We start from the raw sequence: 23390 nt of genomic DNA on the forward strand, positions 1-23390 counted from the left end.
TAATGGAAGCTTAGTGAGTTAGTGGTCTTAGAGAATATGGCAACTTTAATTTCTTGCAAGGAATCTATAGAGAAAGGAAAAACATATAGAAGCAAGAAAGAATCAAAATAGACCCTTGATGCACTAATTAATTTAACTAAACAGGCAACGATCAGAAAATTCTTGTGCTTATAAGCCTATAAGGGGATAAGTTCCGACAAAATAATTCAGGTGTAAGTTTATACAAATAATTTCAAACAAAATAGGGTCAAACACATTCACATATAAAATTCATATGTTGTCGTGAAATTAATTTTATATAAATCCAGTTAGGGTCTGTTCTCTTACGTTGAAATTCAGTTCAGTTCAGTTCAGTTCAGCTGAGTTCAGTTCAGTTCAGTTCAGCTCAATTCAGTTCAGTTCAGACAGTTCAGCTCCTAATTTCCTTCTCTTATAAAATATTCAGTTCAGTTCAGTTCAGTTCTGTTCAGTTCAGTTCAGCTGAGTTCAGTTCAGTTCAGCTGAGTTCAATTCAGTTCAGTTCAGTTCAGCTGAGTTCAGTCAATGAGAACAGGCCCTTAATATAAGTTCACAAAATAAGTTGAAACAAACAGTTCAATGTCTTATTATTGATTATGTTGGCTGAGCTAAGGTGGTTTTTTTAGATTAGGCCAACTGGTTAAGGCTACACCCTTTACTACATAATATTTAAAAAATAAATATAATAATGCATATTAAATTATTTTAAACCCGCGTCACCTAAGACTCGATGATTTGGATTCTCTCAATTAAATAAACAAAATCAAGTTAGGTTGCTTAATCTTTAGTATGATGTGGAGAATTACTTGCGGTTGAGCACTTAAGATGATGCATGCATGCATTGCTTTCCTACCAGAGACATCATTGTTGTAAATGCATGAACTATGAGAATATGTTCGTAGACATTCTTCTTAGTATATATCAATGAATATAAAAATTTGAAGTAACCAAATCTTGGTCATTTTTTTAATAATCATTTGTTGCCTTGTTAGGGGTTGTGTTTCACTTTTCCCATCAAATAATCGACCAGTTGTTATAGTGGGTATCAATTTTTGGAAGTTGAAAATTGACTACCACATATTATTATTAGCTTTAACTAAATTATTTCATAGTTTGGTCAAATTACAACTTTAATTACTTTATAGTGGATGATTTTTGGACTTATGTATACTAGTAGTAGGTTACTTCCCATTAAGTTAAGATTTGTTATTATGTCAATTTTGAAGACTATGTAAACTTGTTTATGTTAAAAAAAAAAGTAGTTTCTATTACATTGTTATCACTTTTCAAATTATCATCATCAATATCAAGCCTAATGTTAAATTTATTATATCTACTAATATAGTGATATGTAACTATTTTAAAAATTTTGATTTCTTTAATTATTTAAAACCATAAAGAAGAATTCACTATATACTTAATTGCTTGCTAAGTTGTTATAGATGCAATGATTGGGTTGCAGATTGGAAAGTTGCGTACAAATAATCTACAGGCAAAACGAGTTGTGAATTAAGAGCCATGAAATTGATCATACAAATAAACTAACAGTTGATGCTAGATTGGGTAACTAGGTCAGTTCAATACCGCGAAAGGCTCAGATACATGGTGCCATGGTGGGTTTGAGTTCGTAGTTTGAGTCACGATGAAAGATTGACATATTGTAGACAATTGAGTATATTCGTCAAACAGAGGCCTTGCAAAACCTGCTGATGATTCAGAGCTTAATAATATTTTGAATAGGATTTGTGAAAGAACATCACTCTAGATCAATAAAAGTTTATCTGAATCTTCTGTAAATGACTAAATTAGGTTCATAAATAATAGCTAATGTTACAAAAATCCAAAATTTGTGAGCAAAATCAATGGCTTAATTCAGAAAGTAGCTTTGATCCCCATATAGTTGATGCACTTAGTTTTGACTGTCTGAATCCGACTTCACTCTTTGGAAATAGAGGATGCTTAATGCAGTACTTGGGATTTTGTCCTTAGAGTCGATCTTTGAGAACCAGGAAGTCATGATGCTTTGAGCATGGCTTGGCCTACTACTAGGCCACCTATCTACCAGCCTAAATCCAAAATGAGATGCAGCTGAAAGTATAGATGGCTCATCCACTCTTCGTAAGACATGGCAGAGAACCAAGGCTGGTTCTGACAGCTCTCCAGAGGTGTCATCAACTGAAAGAAGCTTTGCAGCAGTGGAAAACAAGGGTAATATAGCTTCAGAAATGTATGTCACGTCTGTACCTATGATGATGTCAAAGCCTCTATCATTCTCTTTTTTGATCGCATCGATGTGTTCTTGATTACCCCAGTGTAGTGTTCTTACCAATAATTTGTCAAGCTGTGTTGATTTGAGATTTTCAGAGACATTTTGCGTCAACAAGTCAAGTGTACTAGCATCTGCATCCGTGGCTACTACAAGATGTGCAGATTGAGCAGCTATCATTGAGCATATGCCTGAACAGCCACAACCTAGTTCCAAAACTTGTCTGCCTGCTGTAATTGAAGGATTTTCAACAAGTATAGAAGCCATCAAACGAGCAGATTCCCACAACATCAAGCCAGTAGATCTACAAGTGTGCTGATTCTCTTTGGAGAGAACCTTAATCTTGAAATTCAAGTCTCCAAATCTGATATCGATAACCTGGATTAAGAATGTGGCTACATTAACATGAGGTTAAACAGGCACATAAAAAGCTTTGATTCTGATTTCAGACACTGTCTGAGAGAACATGAAACAAAACAAAACAATGTCTGCAAACATGAATATATCCCACTCTTATTTTCTTCCCTATCCTCTATCAAGAAATGTAAAATTCCCGATAGTTGACAGTCTTGACTAAACCACTCAACCCCAGTTCACTTGAGATGTTATAATAAGTAGCTTACCGAGTAAACATAATAAGAATAAGTTTTGTTAAGGTTAACTTTTTCCAGAGACTATCACACATAAGTTATCACAAACCAGAATCAGAGTTCTAAAATCTTGGTTTACCTCATCATTAGAAGGTGAAACACCAAACATTTGTGCAGCCAAGCCTTCTGACATGTCAAATTCTACAGTAAGAGGCACCTCAGTAGCAGCTTCCTTCACTTCAATTTCAGTACTTCCTCCATCAAGGGTGCTCTTACTTAGGTTCAAATCATTCTCCATTGACGGGACACAGAATACACCTTGTATCCAACGTCTACAATTACACATAAACGAACAGGGATCAGATGAAAGGTTTTCAACTTGGCAACTATTGTTATGTTTCATTATAAAGAAATACCTGAATTATATCATTACAAGCAAAATAATACAATCCTTTTGGCTTAAGTGATGCATTTTTCAACACCCACACGAAACTAGATCACCTAGAGGCACAAAAAATTGAAGTGATGGAATATTATAGACATCCAAAATTTTCAATTCATGACATTGAAAATTTAACAAAATACTCCAGGGCACACTTTAAATCTTGGAAAAAAATAAAGTGATGGATATATTATATTAGAAAGTTCAGTATATACAGCCTAGTTTTACGCACATATATATACATTAACATGCAATTGTCTGGACTCTGGATACACCAAATAAGGTTGTCTCAAGAAAGCCTAGAAAAAATGTCAAGTTCATGGAAAATTTAAGATGAATGCCTACAGACAATTAAATGTTCAAGACATGAGGCGAACATTGTCTTTTGATTCACATATTGCAGCGCACTAGAGTAGGAACTTCTCAACAGAAAATTGACAGATGCAGAGTCAGAGTAAAGAGCACAGGCTAAACAAGTCTTACAAAAATAGGTGTGTATACACTATAGCTGCAGTCTCATTTTTTGATAATAAACACTTCCACAGTAGACCTCTGCAGCTTATAATCAAGGAAAAGAACTTCAAACTCTATACATACCGGTTCATAACCAATTCACGAGATCGATTCTCTACTTGTTTGCAACACAACCCAATTTCTTCAGTAACAAATCCATTTTCTTCAAACAAATGTGTCAGGTATTCCTCAGAAAAGTAGAAGGCTCGCTGGATCAAAAATTTAACATATAAGTCATTGCACAAATTAGATTGTTGATTGTTAACACAAACAATATACATGAATAAAACTTACTGTACCATCACCTCTGACATAGAAATTCTCACTGATTTTTTGATCTTTGCATGTAAATCTCTCCTGCCACAATTAAAGATAACTCCATCATACAATAAGCACAGTAAAACTTTAAAAGTTAACACAAAATATAATTTCTTGGCATTTTTCCACCCAACCTTAGCATAACTTTCTTTACAATTATTTATTCTTTTTCAAGGGGAAGGGTGAGCAGGAGGTGGGAAGAGATAACCTCAATTAAAGTAAGTAAGAAACTGTAGAGGTAATTATCTCTCCCGTTTGAGAGAGGGAGGAATGGTTGGGGGCATGCAACTGTTGAGGTAATTATCTAAGTATAGCAAATGCCACAATTCAGGTAGACCAAAAGAATGATGATATTCCAGAATATCTAAGCAGGATACAATTCATACAAATATAAACTAGCACAAATTCAGAATGCTCTCAACTATCAAGAAGTAAATATGAGATATTCACAATTGCAAACGGCTGAAACCAAAAACGATAGAGCAATACCTGAGCTAGATCACCAGTGGCATAATCACGGAAAAGTACAAGGCCATTTGGCTGGAAAAGAAAAGAAAAAAGAGAATGGTTCAGATTGTAGAAAAATATGTACCAACTGCGTAGAAGTTGAAATATATTAAGAAATAAACTTCCATAAAATTAAACTTCTAAAAATTTACCTTGAGAATTTTTCTGATATTTTGTAATGCCAGTGACATTTTCTCAGGCGACACTGCAGACAAGACAAATATCTGTTTAAAGGGTCAGCTAGTTGAATAGAACATCAAAGATTCTTAACACATAATTAGTCCCAGAACTTGCAACTCAATGATGATAGAGGACATTTGTAACATGTTCAGGGCTTTAATACAGGTTTATCTTATAGACTAGGATTTTCAGATTATAATATCTATTTAACAAGAAATTTAAAGATAAAAGCTTGAGTCTTTGATTGATAATGGCAGAAATTTGGAAACAAAAGTGATAGATTAATAGCTTTAGGCTATTAGTCTCTTGGATAACTTTAGGTTATCACTCCTTTAGTAACTTGAGGTTGCCATTCTCTCTCATTTCCTCAATACAAATCTCATACCCTTCTATTATTATTCTACTTCCCTTTTATAATCAAGAGAAACTACAAAAATAACCTAATAATATAATGTTTGTCCTCTCCTGCTCAAGAGTATCAGAATTCAGTCCTATGCTGCCACACTCCCTAGTGCTTTTTCCTTAATAAATTTTGTCTCCTAGTATTGGTCCTTGTACCGGGTCAATTACAGTTTAAAAGCAAGCAGCCTGCTAATATCAATTAGTTGCTTCAAGTACGACAGAAAAGTTGTTTCAAAAATATTCTCATGATTCTACAGTGACATAGCTCAATTTGATAGAGGTTTGTTTTTTATTTATATTTTATTTATTTTAAACAAAGGTATACATAAGTTAGGAAAGTCTTCTCTCAGGACTAATGATAAAGGTTTAAATATTACACTGTGATACTATACAATATGCAGTTTTTCAAATGTATATAGTTATAAATGACTATGAACACTATAATGCCAAAGAGACAACAAGAGAACCCAAAATGATTATATGTATACCATAGTCACAATGTCCACAGACGAGGAAGGTATTTGTTTGCTCAGGTCATCATTTGTCAGATCGCAAACAAATGCATTTACGGAGGTCTCTGAGTATTCTCTGTGCGACTGAAAATGCAGAAAAAAGAGTCCCATCAGAGAAAATCAATTGTTCAGTTAAAAAGCCAACAAAAAAAATATAATCACTTGAAGAATAAATATGTCATGCATAAATTCATAAATTGCTTGGGGCAGGGAAAGAAGGGGGAGGGTGGTGTTACAAACCTTCACTAAACTTATAGCTCGCTGAGAAAAGTCACAAGCATGTACAAAGACGTCTGGGTATGTAGCACGAAGAGGGAAAATGGTATTCCCAGCCCCACATCCAACCTGTTTGTCAATCCATAGATAGGCAGTTAGATATGTTCAACAAAAAGCTCATTACTAAGCACCTAACCTGGCCCAAACACACACAATAATTGATGAGTGTCATTTATGGCACTCATAGGGTAGTCTTTTAGGTTATTTCTTTCCCCCTTTGTTACTTTCTTCTTTTTGTTTTGGTTCTTTTTCCTTTAGTTTCTCCCTTTTCCTCTTTTCTCTTTGTTTCTCGTATTTTTATCGTGTTTTCCTTTATTTTGCACTTTTTCCCTTTTATTTCCTTCTTTTGTTTGCTTGTGTAGGTATTGAGAGTTTTACCTTGGCAAAGGATACAATTCGGGACCTCAATGATCAAGCAAGGAAGAAGCATTGGGCAAGAGAGGGCTTAGAAAGGCCTTGGAGAGGCCTCGGAGAGGTCTCTAAGGCTTTGCTGCAGGCCGCGGGCGCGGGTCATCAAGCCGCGGGCGCGGGTCCTTTGGAGAAGAATTGCCTAAAAAACTGGCAGGAACTCCCCGCGGTTGCCCCGAGGGCTTCCCGCGGGCGCGGGCAAAATGGAGAGGTCTCTCCACTCAGAGAGACCGCGGCCCCCTGATCTGCCTTTGGGAGCAGGGGACTTGGCCGCGGGCGCGGATCTTCTACCCGCGGGCGCGGGCCCCTGATGCCGCGGGCGCGGGTTCTGCCCAGATGGCCGCGGAGGGTTCCGTACCCATTTTTCCGCGGGCGCGGGTTTAGCGGGAGAGACCGCGGGAGCTGCCGATTTCTTCTTTGTTTATAAATAGAGTTGTATTTCCTTTTTAAAAACTAACTTTTAGATAATATTCATTAGCTTAATTTTAGAGAGAGAAGTTAGAGAGAAGATAGAGAGAACTTGTTAGCTTTGGATTTGTAACTCAACATTTGATCAATCAAGTTTGGATTTCTTCATCAATTTTAGTGAGATCTTCTTCTTTCCTTAATCTTTACTTACTTGTTAATTGTTTCTTTTGCTTGATGTTTGATTTTCTTGGAATTTAGTTGTGATAATATTGAATACTTTGATTTCTATTGGATTTTGATTTAGAATGTTGATCAATGCAATTTCTAGTTATTTGTTCTTGAATTTCATCATGATTAGTGAGTAATTTAGTTGCTAGGGAAGGGGGGGGGGGGGGGGGGAAGCATGCTTGATTGATGGAAATGCTAGTTGAAGCTCTTGATTGGTTGATTTGTTGCAATTAATTTGGTTGACATAGTTTTGCATGAGATTGATTAGACTAGGATTGATCACCCTACAAGATTAATCTAGATTGCATTGCAACTCTTAATGACATGACCAATTGAATTAAAAGTTGCTTTAATTGATTGAGTTTGTTTATGATTCTTCTTGGTTTGCCTTGCATAGTGACCACTAGATTGGCCTATAGGAGATAGTTTTTGAACTCTCTTGATTGCTACTATCGTTTGTCCATTGCAATCTTTTGAACTAATTGAATGAGTTTTAATCTAGCATTATCATTGGTTTTGCATGTGGAACCCATCTCCCTAGTGTTTAGACTTTTGATTTAGTTCATTTAGTACCAACCGATATCTCATTCTCATCTCCGAGGTAGCTTGACTTAGACTTAGGTTTTCATCATTGCATTCCCTTGGGATCGACCCTTAACTTACCCTATATTCATATAAGGTTGGTTAGGTGTTTACAAATTTAGTTTGGCTAGGGGAAAGGGTAGGAACGACATGCATTTTCCTCATGTCAAAATGGCGCCGTTGCCGGGGAATGCTTTTGGTGCTTAGCTTTTGTTGTTGAGTCTACTTCAATAAAAAAACAAAAAAAAAAATTTTTTGTTTCTTTAGGCTACACTTGTAACCGTGCTACTAATATTGTTGTTTGAGTTTTTGCATGCACAGAACCCGTGATCGTCCCCTTCTTCCTCTTGATCCGGAAATAGAAAGAACTATTTCAAGAAGAAGAGTGGATATTAGATCCTTGGCTTATAGCTCTTCAAGTGAGGAAGAAATTCAAGAAGGACAAGGAATGGGTGAACATCCTAGATTAGCCTTGAAGGAGCTTGGAGTCCCCGGGGCTTATAGATTTGAAAGTGGAATAGCTCCTCCCACTACCCCGGCAAATGACTTCGAAATCCGTCCGGCAATGATCACCTTGATCGAGAGAAGGCAATATAGTGGGGCTAAGAATGAGAGCCCAAGGAACCATTTGAAAGAATTTGAAAAATATTGCAATACCATTAAAGTCAATGGGGTTTCTCAAGAATTTATCCGCCTCAAGTTGTTCCCTTTCTCTCTAATTGGAAGATCCTTGGAATGGCTAGACAAGGAAGTGAAGCCCAACTCCTTGAGAACTTGGGACGATGTCACAAAGGCTTTCTTGTCCCGCTTCTACCCCCAAAAGAAGACGGCGGAGGCAAGAGCCTTGATTCAAGGGTTCAAGCAAAGGCAGAGTGAAAGCCTTTATGAAGCATGGGAGAGATTCAAAGAGTATCAAAGGGAGTGCCCTCATCATGGAATCCCCACATACCAAGTGATCCAAATCTTCTATGGCGGTTTAAGTCCCCAAGGCAAGTCATGCCTTGATGGAGGGGCCGGGGGCCCTATCATGAACAAAACCGAAGAAGAAGTTGTGGACATCATTGAAGATGTGGTGACTTATTATAGGGATTGGCAAGATGGAGAGAGGGACTCTTCAAGCAAACAATCTTCATTGTATTCGGTGGACCATCTCAATGCAATCAACAACCTTTCCTCTCAAATGACAAACTTAGGGAAAGAGGTCACCGCAATCAAGGCAAAGTTGGAGAGCACTTCTTCCTCTTCTCAAGCTTCTAATCTTCCCTCCCAATTTAAGGGGAGAGGTACTCCTTCTAACTCTCAACCCCCTCCCTCTTCGCATAACATGCCTTTGGGTTGTTTGTTTTGTGATGCATGTGGTTCGTATGATCATGATTCTAGTGTTTGTCCTAATGAATGTGTTGATGAGTTTGATAACCATGAAAGTGAACATGTGAATTATGTGTCAAATAATAATGGTCAATGGTTTGAAAACCAAAGGGGTCAATGGAATAGGAACTTCCAAGGCCAAAGCAATTTTGACAACTATAACCAAGGCGGTGGTTATAGAAACCAAGGGAACCAAGGTTCCCGTGGTAGCTATAATGGCCAAGGTTATAGTGGCCAAAATCAAGGCCAATATTATGGTAACCAAGGCCAAAGTTATGGTTCTCAAAACCAAGGTTATGGAAATCATAACCAAGGTAGTGGGAACCATAATCAAGGTGGTGGAAACCATAATCAAAATTATGGCCAAAACCAAAATAGGAGTAGTTGGAACAACCAAGGTCGGGGCAATTTTCAAAATAATTCTCAAAGAGGCCCCCCACCCGGGTTTGTTCCAAAAACTCAAGGGGAAAGTTCCTATTCTCAACCCTCTTCACCTAGGACTAATTTGGAAGAGATAATTGAGAATCAAACCAAGTTGTTGAACACATACATGGCCGTGAGCGATAAAAAATTCAATGAAATGATGACTCATAACAAAATGCTTGAAAACCAAATCTCTCAACTTGCTAATGCCTTGAAAGATCATGCTAGCCCTTCTTCTTTACCTTCCCAAGGCCTTGACCCAAAGAAATCCGTGAATGCTATTGTTACTAGGAGTGGAAAGGTTCTTGAGGAGGTATTGCCTAGAAGTGGTGTAGACAAGGAGGTTCCTAGGGAGATTTTGGTTGAGGATGAGGCAAGAAAGGCATCTTTAGATGAGGTAGTTGTTGAGACACCTAGAGAGGTGAGAGTAGAGAAAGAGATTGTGAGACCCAAACTCCCCTATCCACAAAAATTCATGAGACACAAATTGGATGAACAATTTGGGAGATTTATTGACATGTTAAAACAACTTCACCTTTCTCTACCTTTTACCGATGTGATCAACCAAATGCCAAACTATGCCAAATTCCTCAAGGACATTTTGAGTGGGAGAAGAACTTGTGAGGTTGTGGAAACCATCAACTTGACCGAAAATTGTAGTGCTATCATCATGAACAAAATGCCACCCAAGTTGAAAGATCCCGGAAACTTCTCCATCCCTTGTGCAATCAATAAAATGCAAATTGATAATGCCTTATGTGACTTGGGAGCTAGTGTGAGCCTAATGCCATATTCGGTTTATCAAAGACTTGAGTTGGGGGAACTTCTACCTTCTAACATTACCTTGCAATTAGCGGATAGGTCTATCAAATTTCCAAAAGGTAAAGTAGAAGATGTTCCTTTGAGGGTAGGGAAGTTTGTGTTTCCGGTAGATTTTGTTGTTCTTGAAATGGATGAGGATGCCACCATTCCAATCATTTTAGGTAGACCCTTTCTTGCTACCTCGGGAGCTATGATTGATGTGAGAAATGCAAAGATCTCCCTTAAGGTGGGAGAAGAGATTATTGAATTTGATTTGAATGAAAGCATGAAATATCCATGTTCTTCTTTGGAAAATTGTATGATGATTGATTCACTTGATATCGTTGTGTCTTCCATGCATGAGCACTTGCTCACTTCTAACGATGCTCTTGAGAATGTATTGTTGAACAAAGACAAGGTAGGTGCTTCATGCAAGGAGATGAATTTCTATGAGGAATTGCTTGATGGAAGTGTGGAGGATGTGGATGAGCAATCATGTTTTGGAATCTCAAGCAATGAAACTTTGCAAGCAACCATATCACAAAAAGGTAATGGTGTGCCTATGGTAGAGCTTAAACCTCTACCATCACACCTTAGGTATGAATTCTTGGGCCCTCATTCTACTTACCCCGTGATTGTAAGTGCATCCTTGAGCGAAAGCCAAGCTCAAGCGTTATGTGGTGTTTTGAGAAAACACCAAAGTGCTTTGGGGTACACAATTGATGACCTTAAAGGTATAAGCCCCGCTTTGTGCCAACACCACATAACACTTGAGGAAGGCGCCCTTCCTTCCATTGAACGACAACGGAAATTACATCCCCAAATGGGAGAAGTAGTTAAGAAAGAGATCACCAAACTCTTGAATGCGGGAATCATATTCCCCATCTCAAGCTCAAGGTAGGTCTCCCCCGTGCATGTCGTTCCTAAGAAGGGGGGTATGACCGTAGTTGAGAACGAGAAAGGTGAGCTCATTCCAACTAGAACGGTCACCGGTTGGAGGATGTGTATAGACTATAGACGTCTAAACACATCAACCAAAAAGGATCACTTCCCTCTCCCTTTTATTGACCAAATGCTTGAAAGGTTGACTAGGCACAAGTTCTATTGCTTCCTTGATGGATATTCGGGATTCTTTCAAATTCCCATTCATCCCGAAGATCAAGAAAAGACAACCTTCACATGCCCCTATGGTACTTTTGCATATCGAAGAATGCCCTTTGGATTGTGTAATGCTCCGGCAACCTTTCAAAGGTGTATGATGAGCATTTTTGGGGACATGCTTGAAGAGGAAATGGAGGTTTTCATGGATGATTTTTCCGTGGGAGGTGTTTCTTTTGAAGATTGCCTCAAGAATCTTGAGAGGTGCCTAGAAAGATGTGAAAAGGTCAATTTGGTGCTTAATTGGGAGAAGTGCCACTTCATGGTGGAGGAAGGGATTGTGCTTGGGCACAAGATTTCACATAAGGGCATTGAGGTGGATAAGGCAAAAATTGATGTGATAGAAAAGCTTCCACCTCCAATAAATGTCAAGGGAGTAAGATCTTTCCTTGGTCATGCGGGTTTTTATAGGCGATTCATCAAGGACTTCTCCCTCATTGCTAAGCCCCTAAATGACCTTCTTCAAAAAGATGTTGAGTTCAATTTTGATGACAAATGCTTGAAGGCATTTGATACATTGAAGAAGGCCCTAATCTCTACTCCTATTGTTCAAGGCCCAAGGTGGGATCTACCTTTTGAGTTGATGTGTGATGCAAGTGATTGGGCAATTGGAGGTGTTTTGGGACAACGGGTAGACAAGAAACTTCATGTCATTTACTATATGTCCAAGACTCTCAATGGGGCTCAAAAGAACTACACAACAACGGAGAAGGAGTTTTTGGCTATTGTGCACTCTTTTGAGAAATTCCGGTGTTACTTGTTGGGTTCCAAAACCATAGTCTTCACGGATCATGCGGCCCTCAAGTATCTCTTTGCCAAAAAAGAGTCCAAGCCAAGGTTGATTCGATGGGTTCTTGAATTACAAGCTTTTGAGATTGAGATTAGGGATAAGAAGGGTGCGGAGAATGTAGTGGCGGATCATCTTTCTCGCCTTGAAGGGGATCATATTCATGATGATGGTTTGCCGATAGAAGATAAGATGCTTGATGATTTCTTGTATGCCATAGAGGTGAAGGAACTCCCATGGTACGCCGATTTGGTCAATTTTCTAGCATGTGGGGAGTTTCCACCCTCTTTCTCCAAGAATCAAAAGAGGAAGATCAAAAGAGAAGCAAGGCACTATTTGTGGGATGAGCCTATCTTATACAAACGTGGGGTTGATGGTTTACTTAGGCGTTGTGTTCCAAATGAAGAGGTGCCTAGTGTTTTAAAAATGTGCCACTCGGACCCTAGTGGTGGACACATGGGTGTTTCCAAGACCGCTACTAAAGTCCTTCAATGTGGTTTTTGGTGGCCTAATCTCTTCAAGGATTCATGGGGCTTTGTTAAATCATGTGACCAATGTCAACGAGTTGGCAACATTTCCAAACGAAATGAGATGCCACAACAACCTATCCTTGAGTTAGAGGTGTTTGATGTGTGGGAAATTGACTTCATGGGACCATTTCCCTCCTCATATGGGAATCAATATATTCTTGTGACGGTGGACTATGTTTCTAAGTGGGTTGAGGCCATCGCCTCTCCAACAAATGATCACAAGGTTGTATTGAAGTTATTCAAAAAGATCATTTTTCCAAGGTTTGGTGTTCCAAAGGCGGTAATAAGTGATAATGGATCCCATTTTGTCCATAATGCCTTTCAAAAGATGTTGAGGAAACATGGTGTGCATCAACGATTTGGGCTACCCTATCACCCTCAAACGAGTGGCCAAGTTGAGGTTTCAAATCGTCAACTCAAGCTTATTCTTGAGAAGACGGTTGCTCGTAATAGAAAGGATTGAGCGGACAAATTGGATGATGCTCTATGGGCTTATAGGACGGCCTTCAAGACACCAATTGGTACCACTCCATATCGCCTTGTCTATGGCAAATCATGCCATCTCCCGGTTGAGCTTGAACATCGTGCCATGTGGGCTATCAAGATGATAAACTTTGACTTAGCAAGTGCGGGAGAGAAGAGGTGGTTGGACCTTCATGAATTAGAGGAACTTAGACTTGATGCCTATGATTGTGCTAGCACTTACAAAGCTCGATCCAAAGAGGTTCACGACAAGTTGATTGAGAAAAAGGAGTTTTGTGTAGGTGACAAAGTCCTCCTCTATAATTCTAGAATGAAGTTGTTCCCCGGGAAACTCATGTCAAGATGGAGTGGTCCGTTCTTGGTTAAGGATATTTTTGATAATGGTGCCGTGGAAATTTCTCCTTTGAATTCCTCCTCATCGTTTAAGGTTAATGGTCATCGGCTCAAGAAGTACTTTGACAAAGTTTTTGTTGGTCTTGTCCACCATATGATTCTTTTCCAACCACCTTGAGTGGAGTGAAGCACATCGAGCTAACGACGTTAACCAAAAGCGCTTACGGGAGGCAACCCGGATTCTCTTCTCATTTTTTTTTTTTTTTTTTTTTTTTTTCCTTTCTTTTCTTTTCATTTTCCTTGTTTCGTTTTTGATCTTATGTTGTGTTGGTTTTATGTTTGTTTTGTAGGTTGCCTATTGTCATCACTTGATAGAAAAAAGGGGTTTCATGAAGATTTTAAAGTGCAGGGGAGAGGGCTCCCCGAGGGCTTGGAGAGACCTCGGGGGCCTCTCCAGGTTTCAAGAGCAAAAACGATCAGGAACTCCCCGCGGTTGCCCCGCGGTCTCTCCGCGAGCGCGGGGGAGTATAGAGAGACCTCGGGAGTTTGGAGAGGGCGCGGCCCTCTACTTCAGCCAAATTGCAAAATCGGATCAGGAACTTCCCGCGGTTGTCCCGCGGTCTCTCCGCGGGCGCGGGAAGTTTTGGAGAGGGCGCGGCATATCTGGAGAGGGCGCGGCCAACATCAGGTAAATTTGTTCAAAATTTGGCAGGAACTCCCCGCGGTTGTCCCGCGGTCTCTCCGCGGGCGCGGGAGAGTTCCCGAGACCGCGGGTTTATCGGGAGCGGGCGCGGCGATCTGGGTTACATGAACCCGGACGCCCCTCCCTCCCTCTCTCTCCTCTCTTATTTTCCTCTTTACTCTCTAATTTTCCCCTTTCTCTCTCTACATACTCTCAAACCCTAACCCCAATTCATCAAATCCTTACTCCTTTCTTCAAATTTCCATCAAATTCTTCACAAAATCAACCTCATTTCTCCATTTTCATCACTTCTACTCATATTTCTCGTGGTTTTTCGGCAATTTCGGTAGTGTGTGGTGCTCTTTGCTTGATTTGAGTCTCCAATCTTGGTATACTTCTAACCTTTGTTTAATTCTTGTCAATTTTGCTTGATTTCTTTACATTGGTTGGTATTATCTTGATTTTGAGCATGATTTTGTATTTCATGACTATTGTTTGTGAAATTTGGTATTTTTGAATGATGCTTGTTTTTCTTGAAAAATCTTGCATATATTTGATGGATGATTGTTAATATTGGTATTTATTGTTGGAATTTTGGTTGTGGTGTTGATTGAAACAGGTACCTTGTAGTTTTTGGGGGTTTTGGTTGGATTTGAAGGAGGATTGTGTGTGTTTGGAGTATTTGTTGTTTGATTGAGGGAGTTGGACTATTTCTTGAGAATTTTTGTGTGAGTTTGTGTAAAGAACAAAACCAAAGAAACAACATGAATTTGTTGAGACGTTCCAAGAGTAGCAAAAACCGCTCCACCCAATCCCCCGGCCAATCTTCTCAAGGCCAATCCTCTAATCCTAACCCACAAATACACCCCTCTAACCAAGATGACGCCCCTCCTCCTCTACCTCCTCTAAAATTGTGGAATCGGTCTAAGCAACTTCCCATTTACAATAAAATGAAAGATCGTAGGTTTAGACCCACCCGCCACTACTTCCGTGATGATATGGCCAAGCTAGGGATTGATAATGATCTTGAGGTTCTTCTAAACAACCTTAGCTTAGGTGTATTTTTGAAGTCCAACCCTCGAACTTACTTGGAACCATCGATCGAATTTTTCTCTACTTTCGAGTTCAATAGGGTTGGGGACACCGACTACATCATCTCCTTCCAACTTTTCAACATTAAACACACAATGAACCTAGCCGAGTTCAATGTTGCCCTAGGTTTCAACCCGGATGGTGATATTTTCGAACCTCTTATCACCCTTGCCCAAAGTGCGTACAATGAGGTTTCTTGGTGGAGAACCATAGCCCACAAAAGACAGTTCGACTCTAAAACTTCCCTTGCTAGTGAGATCATTCATCCGGCCCTTAGGATCCTCCATCGAATTCTTGGGTACTCGGTCTATAGTAAGCAAGACTTGGGTAAGTTGTCTCGAGAGGAGATAATGGTTTTGTGGATGGCTACTAAGCCAGAATTGGGTTCTAGGATTAACTTTGGGTACATCTTTATGGAAGGGTGCAAGGAGATCATGCACGGGGTGAAAACGGGAGAGGTTCATTGTGGGGGCATGGTGACCCGGTTGGTGAGGTATTTCAACCAAGAACGGTTCTTGGAGTCTTGCACTCCGATTGGAGGGAGTGAAGACATTTGGATTAACTTGAGGCAAGTTAACACCCTCCGTTTCATCACTAGTACTAAGAGGGCCGGTACCTACTCTTGGCTAGTTAGGAATACCCACCATTGCCTTCTCCCTAACCCGGCCGCTACCTCCATTTTTCGCGAGGCTAGGAATGTGTGGATGGTCCCTAGGGACAATGGTAGGGTTGATGAGGACGAGATGGAGGAGGATGCTCCTTTTGTTGAGGGGGTCGGGTTAGAAGAAGTGCCCGAGGAGGAGGAGGACGGTAGAGGAGATGAAGATGAGGAACAACAACAACAACAACCATTTCAACAACAACACCAACAAGGAAGGAGGAGAAGGCAACAACGACAACAACAACAACAAGAACAACAACAACCGTCTTATGACATTGAGCAAGATATGGCGGCTATGTGGGCGCAAATGGACCGCATGAGACTCTCCATGCATGGTATGTATTCTGACCACCAAACTCTTTCTTATCAAACTAGCGCTTTATATGATGCTAGTGTACGTAGGGGGGAGGTCACACCCCCGGTCAACTATCCTTATGTGCCGCCCCAACAAGGGCCGGTACCTTCCCGGGGTGGTGATGGCCTCCCTACGTACCCTTATTGGCAAGGGGTTGAGAACCCCGATGTGCCAAGGCGCGACTTCCCGCCTTATGACTATAGGGCCCTGGGGGGAGTGATTATAGGGGTGACCCCGCCTATTATTATGTTGACCCCCGTCACCCCGAGCCCCTCATTCAACAACCACCCTTTGACCAATTGACCCCATCCCAACAAAACCTATTTAAGGGTTATTACGGTTTTCCGCCCGGTTTCACCGGAGGTTGGGATGGGGGCGATGGTTTTGGGGGTGATGATGGTGCCGGCCCGAGTGGCCATTAGTCCTTTTATTTGCATTTTTGTTTCCCTTTTGCTCTCCCCTTTCCCTATTTTTGCATGGTTGATGGCATCGGGGTCGATGCTTTCATTTTGTGAGGGGGGAGGGTCAAAAGGATGTGTTAGCATGGGGACGGCACCTTTGGCTCGGTGGGAAGTCTTTGATAAGGTTTTTGGTGGATCTTGCTATTTGGTCTTGTTGTTTGTTGTTGATTATTTCTTTGGATGGTGTTTTTGGTTTCTTCTATACAATTTTTGATGATGATGGGTTCTTCTAGGTTTTTGTATATAGTTAGTGTTTTCGTTTTTATTATTGTTTGCTTTTGTGTGGAAGTTACTAACAATTTCACTTTGTATATATATAGCTTTCTTTTCTTTTACTCACCTTGTTCGTAGCTCATGCTTTGGATTGCGGAGCCCTTTGGAGAAGCCTCTGCGAACTCTTTGGGTACTTTAATCTAGCACGGACGCTTGGTGAGACCTTTCTTATTTTACTTCTTTTTGTCTTTCGCTCCTTTTTATTTTTCTTGGTTGCTTAGATTAAGATTAGACTTAGGGGAAGTTGAACGGTTCGAGGATGTATGAATTTAACACCTAGTGTGTTTGGGGTCTTTGGCGATGTGGCCATTAGACCACTTGTATGTCGATTGGGATAAATTTGTTTTGATTGCATCTTTGCCTTTTCTTCTTTCTCTTTTCTTATCCTTGTCTAGGTTTTCCGTCTTTTCCTTTCTTTTCTTTTCTTTTATTCTTGTTGGTGTGAATATCTTTTTGAGGCTTTCTTTCTTACTTTTTCTCTTTTTGAAAGTCGGACTTGTATGCAATGGACTTTTGCTCTTGAATAATAGTCTTCCTAGGTAATTATGGTATGCACGGTTTGAGATTACGTTTGGTTGATTCTAGGATAAAGCATGCTAAGGTAGATGTCTAGAACTAGAGGGATTACGAAGCCGGATTCTACTTGTTTGTGGCATGTTTGGTAGTTGCTCCCTATCTTCGATTTGACAACCTTAGTGAGTTTTTGCTACAACCATGTGAGGTGTTTATTTGTTCAAGCTTTCATCACATTCTTGCATGAGCGGCATGGATCCTTGATTTTCGCAAACCTAATCTAGAATCTTAGCATATGATTCCCGAGACCGCGACCGAACTTCCTAGGAAGGACAAAGGCACCTTTTTCGGGGTGGTATTTTCATTTTTTAGGATAGTTTGATTCAATTTTGTTTTTGGGTTTACATTTGCCTTCTTGCAACCATTTGAGCCTTTTCCCTTCTTTTCAAGCCACATCTTTAGATATTTAGCCTTTTGTTTCATTTTTCGTTCTTCCTTGTTTTTGTGAAGCAAATTGATCATTTTTGTTGGAGTTTGTGGTGGAAAAGTTGGATATTGGGTTTCCATAAGTGCAAGATTACATCTTTGTGAATAATGGCAAACGTTATTGTAAAAGCCGTCCTAATTCATAAAAGGCATGGACTAATAAATTGCATTATAAAAAAAAAGCCGTCCGATTTTAGCAAAAGGCAAGGACATTGCAAGTTTAAAATGAAAAAAAAAAAAGAGGTTGAAAAAAGTAAAATTCCAAAAAATATTTTGTTGAATTCTTTCCTTCTAAGCATTGAGGACAATGCTTCCTTTAGCTTGGGGGGAAAGCGTTATTCCTTCACGCTTTTTGGTCTTTTTCTTGTAGAGTATAGTGTTGAATAAGCTTGGGGGTGTTAATTCATTTTTGTTTGGTGATTACTTAAAGTTTGGTGTTGAGATTTGGCCGGTCTTTGCTTCACATTTTAGGATAACCACCAAATTTTAAAATTTTTAGCCTACCTTAACCCTTCTTGCCCTACGTTACAACCTTGGGGAAAGACCTTTTTGACCTAGGAGTTGAGTCTTTCATCGGTGGAGGGAATCATAAGTTGTGGACTAAGGAAAGGGGATGCGAAATCAAGATGTCGAGTAGCCTAAAACTTTGATCTTTTTCCGGTTCCTTCGCGGAATCTATGAGATGCTCACTAAGGGGAGATATGAGATTAGTAGGGGGAACGCGGTAAGATTGTATGGGATGAAGGTGGAGTGTGATAACTAGTTCCTATGCTTAGCATATTTATGTTTCAATCAACCTTGGGTATCTTTTAACGTGCATACCATAATTCGCTTTAGAAAGGATGTTATTCATTTGTACTATAGTCTCTTTGTAAAGTCCATTTCATAAAGATTTTATTTCCTTTTTCTTCTTTGTGCTTTTTCCTTGGTTTGCCTCTTGGGGGTTTGGTGGAGAGTTATGGGTAAACTCTTTGGAAACCCTTACGAGAGCATCACTCGTCCTCTTGAGCGATCTAGGGGTTCAAAATGGCTTGTTGTAGCTAAAAACAACCGTGATTCCTACGACAATGAGTCCTAGTGTAAATTCTTACCCCTCTTTTTCTTTTTACTTGTCCCCTCTTATTCCTTCTTGGCCTTTGTTTTGCTCGGGACGAGCAAAAGTCTAGCTTGGGGGAATTTGATGAGTGTCATTTATGGCACTCATAGGGTAGTCTTTTAGGTTATTTCTTTCCCCCTTTGTTACTTTCTTCATTTTGTTTTGGTTCTTTTTCCTTTAGTTTCTCCCTTTTCCTCTTTTCTCTTTGTTTCTCGTATTTTTATCGTGTTTTCCTTTATTTTGCACTTTTTCCCTTTTATTTCCTTCTTTTGTTTGCTTGTGTAGGTATTGAGAGTTTTACCTTGGCAAAGGATACAATTCGGGACCTCAATGATCAAGCAAGGAAGAAGCATTGGGCAAGAGAGGGCTTAGAAAGGCCTTGGAGAGGCCTCGGAGAGGTCTCTAAGGCTTTGCTGCAGGCCGCGGGCGCGGGTCATCAAGCCGCGGGCGCGGGTCCTTTGGAGAAGAATTGCCTAAAAAACTGGCAGGAACTCCCCGCGGTTGCCCCGAGGGCTTCCCGCGGGCGCGGGCAAAATGGAGAGGTCTCTCCACTCAGAGAGACCGCGGCCCCCTGATCTGCCTTTGGGAGCAGGGGACTTGGCCGCGGGCGCGGATCTTCTACCCGCGGGCGCGGGCCCCTGATGCCGCGGGCGCGGGTTCTGCCCAGATGGCCGCGGAGGGTTCCGTACCCATTTTTCCGCGGGCGCGGGTTTAGCGGGAGAGACCGCGGGAGCTGCCGATTTCTTCTTTGTTTATAAATAGAGTTGTATTTCCTTTTTAAAAACTAACTTTTAGATAATATTCATTAGCTTAATTTTAGAGAGAGAAGTTAGAGAGAAGATAGAGAGAACTTGTTAGCTTTGGATTTGTAACTCAACATTTGATCAATCAAGTTTGGATTTCTTCATCAATTTTAGTGAGATCTTCTTCTTTCCTTAATCTTTACTTACTTGTTAATTGTTTCTTTTGCTTGATGTTTGATTTTCTTGGAATTTAGTTGTGATAATATTGAATACTTTGATTTCTATTGGATTTTGATTTAGAATGTTGATCAATGCAATTTCTAGTTATTTGTTCTTGAATTTCATCATGATTAGTGAGTAATTTAGTTGCTAGGGAAGGGGGGGGAAGCATGCTTGATTGATGGAAATGCTAGTTGAAGTTCTTGATTGGTTGATTTGTTGCAATTAATTTGGTTGACATAGTTTTGCATGAGATTGATTAGACTAGGATTGATCACCCTATAAGATTAATCTAGATTGCATTGCAACTCTTAATGACATGACCAATTGAATTAAAAGTTGCTTTAATTGATTGAGTTTGTTTATGATTCTTCTTGGTTTGCCTTGCATAGTGACCACTAGATTGGCCTATAGGAGATAGTTTTTGAACTCTCTTGATTGCTACTATCGTTTGTCCATTGCAATCTTTTGAACTAATTGAATGAGTTTTAATCTAGCATTATCATTGGTTTTGCATGTGGAACCCATCTCCCTAGTGTTTAGACTTTTGATTTAGTTCATTTAGTACCAACCGATATCTCATTCTCATCTCCGAGGTAGCTTGACTTAGACTTAGGTTTTCATCATTGCATTCCCTTGGGATCGACCCTTAACTTACCCTATATTCATATAAGGTTGGTTAGGTGTTTACAAATTTAGTTTGGCTAGGGGAAAGGGTAGGAACGACATGCATTTTCCTCATGTCAATAATCACTACAATCCCCATGAGAATTTTGTGCGATCATAGAAAACTAGTACAGAACATAAGACAACATAGCTCCACTACAAAAATTTGGCAGACAAATCAGATGATGAGTGGACAGCAGACCTCTAAAAGAACTTTTCCTCCAGGACCCTGAAATATACATACAATTATATTTAGAATATTATAGATACATTAATAGGAAATACTATGTCACTATGTAAAGGAGTAATGCTCAATGAAACCTAGATCTTACAGTAAAGTGGCGACCCCATTCTTTGTCCAAGTAATGTCGATCCTTGAAGAACTGATGCATAACAGACAAATTATTAGTTACCAATTACGACACTTGGGGTTCAAAGGTTATTTAAAATATTTATATCATGGCATGTCTATGGAGTTTCTCATCACTAAATGAACGTTTTGCAATGGGCACGTACATGTCCACCCTAGGCTCAATGCGTAGCACAAATAAACAAAATTGGAAGGACCTCAACTCTCAGTGTTTCATGGGATTCACTCAAAGAATATGTCATATCAGGTCAGATTGTCAGAATTACAATTGCAGATCAATATAGGAAATAGGGGCTCTTCAAGAAAGTCTGGATCCACATATTTAAAAATTATAGGGATACCAATTCTAAGTTCTTCCAGGGTTTTCTTATACAAGGCAGGTATTTAAACAGAAAAGAGTCCGTTACAACGAGGATGAAACTGAGGATCAAACCCTGAAAGTCCTCAGCCCTAAAAACACAAAATGCTGAGCTAGCCGAAGTCAGCAATGTCGTTAATACTAGAACTTGAAGCAATAGCTACTAGATAATAAAAAGTTTGGTTCCAGAGATTAAGTGCAACACCAGTAATGTGGTAATACTAGTTACAATCCTATATATTAAGTAAAAATTATACCATGAATTCCCTACAGAAATGCATTTACACATGTTTCAAGCTTATATACTTCGTGTTATACTGTATATCAACAAACTCTCATACAAAGCATAAAAACAATCTAATTACAAATTTACAATCAATTCTCAAACAAAGAAACTAAGGGTCCGTTTGGCATCACTGTGGTTTTCTGTTTTTTGGTTTTTTGTTTTTTAAAAGTATATTACATATGTTACATAATGGATCAAAAAAATATTTAGACTTATTAAAATCATGATAATTTTGAAAACTGACAACAAAAAAGTGAAAACACCTTTTTCTTGTTTCTTGTTTCCTGTTTTTGGTTTTTAGTTTTGAAAAAAACAGGAAACTGAAAACCAAAAATGATGCCAAACAAGCCCTAAGTTTTCCATTTCAACTGTAAATGAAGCACACATCTAATATCAACATTAATAAAAAAAAAAAAAAAAAAAACAGGAAGAAAAGAATTGAAATAGCTTACTTTGTCTTGGTGACGCTTATAAAAAATATCCCAGTATTTTTTAGCATCTTTTTCATATTTATCTGCAATAACAATATCAAATTTTTTATAAATACGCAGAAATTGAAATTAAAAAAAGGGTTTTTTCCCCTTAATTGAATAGAAAGAGAGGAGACCTTTCCAGAAGGAAGAAATCCCAGAATTAGCAGTTGGGTATATTTGAATCTTTGTTGTAGCTGCTTGCTGCTCACCAGATTCAGCAGAATTTGATGCCATTGTTATTGTTAACTATTATTATTGTTCCTGTAAATTTTTACACATTAAGCATGATTTTGATTGAAAATTGATAATGGGTTTTAGAAAAAATCATATTGCTACTTCGAATTATAGAATCGATTAATTAGGAAATTGAAAAATTGTAGAGAAGGAAGAAGCAGAGAAGTAAGATGTAGTACCTGCCGCAAATGAGGAACTGTTGAAAAAAAAATTGAAGGCAGGCAGCCGAAGGTTTAAGCGTCAGTTTAACTAATCAATGCTGCGCTTGGTGAGGGTTTTAACGAATTAGTCATCGATTGATTTGCGGGTAATAACTGACACAATCAAGCATTGCATTGTCGAGGTAGTTTGACCTTGTTTTTATTAATGAAACTTTATATTAACATACTATTTAATAATATATTTTATGATAAAATATGTTTTTATTGATTTGATTTTAGGTCTAAAGAGTTTGGATTTTGGAATAGATAAACTTAATTGGATGGTGGAGACGTATGTGCAGTGATCAACTGCTCACTATGCATACATTGAACACCAAGCTTTATGTTCATTTGACTTTACATTCATTGAATTTAGTGTTCATGTTCTTTAAAGTTGAGCGTGATGTTCTCAACACATGCACATTGAGCACTATGCATACGCCTCCACCATCATATGTGCACCAAACTCATGTGTAATACATACCTCAAACTTGCAATACATGGGATTTATAAAACCTAAGGGGAGGTGATTATGACTCACATATACCTTTAAGTATCAAAATAAAAAAAAAAAGAAAATATGTTCCCAAACAACAACCGAATACAAAGTATTAAGAATCAAGCTCTAATCTCATAGCACTTTGATCTTATCATTGATTCACATTGTGAACCAAACGCACCTCTCCTTG

General features: G+C 39.1%; 1 protein-coding gene and 1 non-coding gene across 2 annotated transcripts; both read right to left on the minus strand.

Moving 5' to 3' along the window:
* Positions 1–1747: 1747 nt before the first annotated feature.
* On the minus strand, positions 1748–22812 carry LOC145594874 (uncharacterized). The gene is made up of 13 exons (XM_081651219.1): positions 22681–22812; positions 22402–22528; positions 22247–22308; positions 21113–21163; positions 20983–21009; positions 5989–6093; positions 5725–5832; positions 4807–4878; positions 4637–4687; positions 4124–4186; positions 3914–4038; positions 3014–3206; positions 1748–2662 (listed from the first exon to the last, which is right to left on the minus strand). The coding sequence occupies exons 2-13, from the start codon at positions 22499–22501 to the stop codon at positions 1928–1930; spliced, it is 1692 nt and encodes a 563-aa protein (XP_081507345.1). The 5' UTR covers positions 22502–22528; positions 22681–22812; the 3' UTR covers positions 1748–1927.
* On the minus strand, positions 8484–8589 carry LOC145596398 (small nucleolar RNA R71). Its single transcript, XR_014103237.1, has one exon. It is a non-coding gene; the product is annotated as a small nucleolar RNA R71 (small nucleolar RNA).
* Positions 22813–23390: the final 578 nt, after the last annotated feature.

The sequence above is a fragment of the Chenopodium album genome, chromosome 19 (assembly GCF_948465745.1).
Source record: "Chenopodium album chromosome 19, dcCheAlbu1.1, whole genome shotgun sequence".
Taxonomy (NCBI): domain Eukaryota; kingdom Viridiplantae; phylum Streptophyta; class Magnoliopsida; order Caryophyllales; family Amaranthaceae; genus Chenopodium; species Chenopodium album.